Genomic DNA, 6,000 nt, shown 5'->3' on the forward strand with positions numbered 1-6,000 from the left:
GTTAGCAGGGCTGATGCCACAAAGATTATACTCCCACTTGGTATACAGTCTTTTTTTCTAATTTTCTAAATACAAGAGTTTACATATTAAAACGTAATAAAAAGGATGAAAAAATATAACAAATAAAATATTAAAAAAGGTAAAATATTGAAAGAATATAAAAAGAGAAAATGAAAATGAAAAATATTGCAACTAAATGTTGCGGTCTCTACCGCTTCCCTCCGCTTAGGGCTCAAACCTGCCTACCTCCGCTTCAGGAATCACCGCGTTCCGCCCGCTCTGGACCCCGGGGGCTTCTCTCACTCCACGTGGCGGCCGCCATTAAGTGCCTGCTTCTCGTCAGTCTCGCGCGCGCGAGGACGCCCGTCTTGAGCGCTCAACTCCCGGAAGCCTGGCCCCGCCCGTGCTGCTGACGTCACGCCCAAGCCCCGATATAACCGGCGCTCAAACTCTCTCTCATCGCCTTGCAACGAGGTTCACAACTCCATAGTTGTTCTTAGTTGCATTCCTGGTGATCTCCACGTTTCCTGCTTCTGACTCCAGTCTGCTTCCTACTCCGCTTCAGCCTGCTGCCTGCCTCTGACCCCGGTTTGCCTCTGACTCCGCTTCTGCCTGCTGCCTGCCTCTGACCCCGGTTTGCTATGTACTCCGCTTCAGCCTACAGCCTGCTTCAGCCTCCGGTTTGCTACCGACTCCGCTTCAGCCTACAGCCTGCTTCAGCCTCCGGTTTGCTACAGACTCCGCTGCCCTGCCTTCAGCCGGCCCTCGGCCCTGTACAGCCGGTCCCTTGCTTCCCGGGTACCTTGGACTTTCTATCCTTCCTGTTTGCTCTGGTCCCGGTCTAAGCCTATCTCAGCCCCTGGACTTTCTGCCTCTATTCCAAGTCCCGAGGTCCCAGAGCCCTAAGGGCTCCTCCCGGGGGGTTCCTGGTTCCTGGGTGAACACCTCCTGCTTGTGGCTCCGCCTCCCGGCCTACCCTGTCACCTTAGGTAGGCCGGCCCAAGGGTCCACTATCTCGCCAGCAGTGTCCAACTGCAACACTAAATGTAGTAAGACAGAAATATCTCCTGTATCCCCAGCGATGCTTAAAAAAATGACTATAGTTATTTGCAAAGTATGAGTAGATAATGGTACTACGAATTTCAAATCAAATATACTCAGAGGAATATTGAAAATGCACAAGGTAGCACCTAGTGTAATGTTTGCTATGATTGATCAAGGAACCTATATAAATAAACTTGTTTACCTTTAGTTGTGCAGCAATCTGTATGAACTAGACCATGTAACTGTATTGTCCAGCACTGGATGAAGTAATCACATTGCTTGGTTTGTGTCTCCAAAATTTGATTAGAGCACAAGAAAACTAGAAAGCATAAATGGAAAATATTAATTATATAGGGATGGTGCTCTTGAAATATACAAACAAATGCCATAACACTACAGTTATCAGTGAAGAAAAAGGAAAAAAAAAGGACCACTATCAGGCAAATAGAACCACGATGAAAACTGGCACTATGTAGTCTATGTTTTAGCCGGCGTCACTGTAAAATGTACGGTAAACAACTCTGTACTATTTAATAAAGAAAGTTTCAAAATTATGTGAAAACATCAATGATTTGGTTGAAAGCCTGAATCGGGTTAGCAAATAATTTTGTATTAAAGCTGCTCCAGCTTACACAACAAACCACCATAAAGAGAAAACTGAAACCATGTAGCCTGGATATAAGTTATATGGTAAAGCCAGCTTCACTGTAAAATATTTATAAAAAATGTAAATGTCACAGGCTGGCACAAAGGCTCTAATTTCATCGCAAGGAAACTTAGCAAAAAAATAAATATGTGGTTGCTATATATAGAGATCGTGCCGAGTCAATCCAAAATCAGGCTGGTTTTAAATATAGATTAGTCAAGAGAAAAATTATATTTTGGTAGCGTAAATATCAACTAAAGACGAAAGAAGTACAACACCTCTTACAAAATAACAAAAAAACCATCCTGTGGTGTGTATTCAGAAAATTCTGCTGCTGTTGGGTGGTGGAGCGCGTCAGGGTGATATTTATAGGGGACCTCGCGATATTTAGACCATTTGCCCACCAAAAGTGAAACTAGTTAAGGCCGGTGACTTGCCTACGATCTATGCAAATGTCTCATGTTGAGATGAGAAACAAAACCTGAAAAATCTACTAAATAGTGCGGTGAAGAAGAGATATGATTAATGCATAACTGGGGAAGGAGTAATTAAACCACATATGTGGAATGCTATACTGGGTGCATAAAAATGGTGCTCTAGTACAACTTTAACAGGTCTGGAAAGATACCTTCCGTTAAGGATGTATTACGATTTCAGTTATCAAAGGAGCTATAGTATATGCAATAGATTTAAGAAAACAAACTTGAATGGCATCTATTGGATGTTTAGCAGGATTACGTTTTTTGATGAGAAATTCAATTTCCAAAGCTGAAACAGATTTGAAGGTGACCCAACTTATATCTGGCTTTGTAGGCATCTTAACTTCTTGATTTGCATTAAAATTAATATTAGAATTTAATGTGTCTATTTTTTCTTTAAAAAAAAAAGGGCAATTTCATTACATTTATCTTCAGATAGTCCATGCAGATCCTCATTATAATTACAAGTATAGTGCTTCCATATTCATTTTAAGCAGTAAATATTCATATATTTCCTTTGTTTGCTTAAGGTTGTTGTAACATCTCAGAATTAGTCAAACTACAGTTTGCAAAGGATAATAAATAGAAAATTAATTAAAGCATAGCTCCTCTGAAACCAGGGTACAACATGCAATCACAGCATAAATAGATAAACAGAGATCGATTAGCAGACTCTAAATGCTTAGACTGTGTACATTCACATTGTAACCCACCTAGTACAGTGGATAGAGCAGGATATACATTCTTTAAATAAGTAAATAAAATGAAGAATATAGTTTACTTCAATTGTCCTGACTTAGTGCTTAGAAAATAACCCCCTTAGCTAGAAACTTTATAGGGTAGGCAATCAGGGAAGGGTCCATTTGGTACTGCCTCTCCCTTTGAGGGTGCTGGGATGGCCTTCACCTGGAGGTTATTCAAGAAGATCTTTCCTGAGAGTCTGGAGGCAGTACCTTTGGTTTGTGAGTGTAGGAGCGTTTTCCCTGTTTTGTATTTTTGGCCTAATTAGAGAATCCAGGCAAGCCCTGCCTGGGGATCCAGGGCAAGACTGGCAATTTGCATTACCAGTCTACTAACTGGCTGGTTGCTTTTGGGTATTGGACAATTTCATGATAAGAAGCCTTGAGATACTCCTGGGTGTCATATGGGTATAGGCATGGGAACCTTGTCTTTGGGGGACACAGGATAAGGAAGACCTGCCATTCTGCAACCTCCTTAGGGACCAGCGGAATAGTGATGATCTGATTCAGGGACCTTCTGCTATTTTTGGACCAAATTTGTGAAAAGGATTTTTGGTTAATAGAACTTGGAGGAGAAGGAAAAACAACTGTGTGTTCCTGAGAGGATCCCTTCCATCATGGGATTCGAGTGATTCAGAGAGTTCGAGAGAGAAAGTGAGACAAGGGAGAGCAGAAATGTGAATAAGACCAGATTGAGACATATTGAGGATACCCTCTTGAAGTCTTCACCCTAGGAGAGAAATTGGGACTCTCTGTGCAGAGAGCTTCGGAGGGATTGTTTCTGCCCGAGAAAGGATACCTGCCCATCTGGGAACCTCATTAAATGCAAGACCTGGATGGTGAGTGTTCCCAGCCCTGGTAATAAGAGATCCATGCACAGATAGAGGCAAAGGACTATGAAAGGTAAAGATCATCTGTAATGCTGAGGATGGTGTTCACTGTGCCATATACACATTTTGATTCATCATCAGTAAAATATTATTTTTGGACCCTCAGAATCTCTGGTGTTTTATTGGCCCTTGAAGCTCTTACAGTGAGAAAGGAAGTGTATCTCTCCCAGGAAAAAGGGAATAGAGGCACTCCTGTCACTCCAGGCCCTGAAGGACGATCCCTTCCCCTCACTAACAAAGAAGTCAGGCCCTGGGAGAATAGAGATTTGTATAAGCTAGCTGGAGTGATCCAGTGTCAAAAGTAACAATTCTTTTATGGCCCATCAATGTTAACCCAGCACAGGGAGATGGAGTTACATATTGTCTTATGTGTTTCTGCTTTTATTGTTCATGTTCAGTTTAATTGACTAATTATGATTTTTTTTTATTGTACAACTGCCTGAATAACAGGTTTTAAAGGTGGGATATAAAATTTTAATAAATAAAAATGAAATTTACATATGCATATAATATTTAAAATCCTATCTTGAGTTTCCCTTTTTTTTTTTTAAAGTCTGAATTCTTGGAATAAAGCTGTCTATGGAAATAAGAGTTTACATGTGTTGTTTTCTATAGATGCAGAGAATTGCATGAAGTGCCCTGAAGATCAATGGCCCAGTGAGAAGAAGGATGATTGCATCCCAAGAGTCATAGACTTTTTGTCCTACGAGGATCCCTTGGCTGCAGCTTTGGCTTCCATTGCTATTCTCTTCTCCATCATAACTGCCCTGGTGCTAGCAATCTTTCTTAAATATCAGGACACACCCATAGTGAAAGCCAATAACCGGGATCTTAGCTATGTCCTCCTCTTCTGTCTCATGCTGTCGTTTCTCTGCTCTTTGATATTCATCGGCCGTCCTGGAAGAGTGACCTGTTTGCTCCGACAAGTTGCTTTTGGGATCATTTTTACAATCGCTGTTTCTTCTGTACTGGGAAAAACCATCACGGTAGTCATTGCTTTCAATGCCACCAAGCCCAGCAGCAAGTTAAGGAAGTGGGTAGGGACACGAGTCTCCAGCTCTCTAGTCCTTCTCTGCTCCTTGGGAGAAGTTGTGATATGCATTGCATGGCTGCTCATCTCTCCTCCATTCCCAGACTATGACACACAGTCTGAACCTGGGAAGATGATACTTCAGTGTAACGAGGGGTCCACCATTGCATTTTATAGTGTGATTGGGTACATGGGCTTCTTGGCTCTCTTAAGTTTCATTGTGGCTTTCCTAGTAAGGAAGTTGCCTGACAGTTTCAATGAGGCCCAGTTTATCTCTTTCAGCATGATGGTGTTCTGCAGTGTTTGGGTCTCCTACATCCCAGCGTACCTGAGCACCAAAGGCAAATACATGGTGGCAGTGGAGATCTTTGCCATCTTGGCTTCCAGTGCTGGACTGCTGGGCTGTATATTCATTCCCAAGTGCTATATTATCCTGCTCAGGCCAGACCTGAACACAAGAGAACATTTAATTGGGAAACAATATTCTAACAAAACTAAATGACAAAGGATTTCTTCTTCATAACCATAGTTTTAATGTCCCCTTAAAATACGAGAATTACTTTTTGAAGTAATCAAAATAATTTTATTTTACACTCATTTTGTCTTTATGATTTCTCACATGAGAAAGGTTCTTGTGCTGTTCAACCCCTTTTTGTTTTTCTTCACATGAGGAATAATGTTTTGGGATGGAAGGAAAGGGGACGTGTTCAAAGACAGATTAGACAAATTTGGAAAATAGATGAGTTGAATAGAACCTCACAGGATTTCATATTATGTGATTGCCCGGCAACCATCATAAATGGATGTTAAAAACATTGGAAATTACCACTACAAAACTTCCGCACCTCCTATGCAGATGAAGGTGGGACCAGGGTGGGCACGATTATTTATGTGTGAGGATTCACAATCCAGTAGGAGCACTGAGAGGAGAGGATCATCTTGCTGATAGCTGAAGAGGATCAGAAAGTATTGCTTTGGGAAATTTTAGAACTTAAAATGTTTTGGGGAAAGGTAAACTATTAGAGTATATTCTTTACTGTGTATACGTGTTTGTTATAAAAAGCAAGCCAAAAGGTAGGAAATAGCTTAGAATTTGTGTGTTTGTTATAAAAATCAAGCCAAAAAGATTCCAAATTATTCCTGTCAACTGAAAAGCAGGCTGTTAAGACAA

At 41.2% G+C, this 6,000-nt stretch overlaps 1 protein-coding gene across 1 annotated transcript in view; it reads left to right on the forward strand.

Annotated features, from left to right (window-relative positions):
- The window catches only part of LOC115083303 (vomeronasal type-2 receptor 26-like), a 71,670-nt gene extending 66,339 nt beyond the window's left edge, over window positions 1–5,331 (forward strand). Inside the window, exon 7 of the mRNA XM_029587107.1 lies at window positions 4,415–5,331. Within this exon, the coding sequence (XP_029442967.1) occupies window positions 4,415–5,331 (917 nt within the window). The remainder of the gene's footprint in view (window positions 1–4,414) is intronic.
- Window positions 5,332–6,000: the final 669 nt, after the last annotated feature.

This window comes from Rhinatrema bivittatum, chromosome 2 (genome assembly GCF_901001135.1).
Source record: "Rhinatrema bivittatum chromosome 2, aRhiBiv1.1, whole genome shotgun sequence".
NCBI lineage: Eukaryota > Metazoa > Chordata > Amphibia > Gymnophiona > Rhinatrematidae > Rhinatrema > Rhinatrema bivittatum.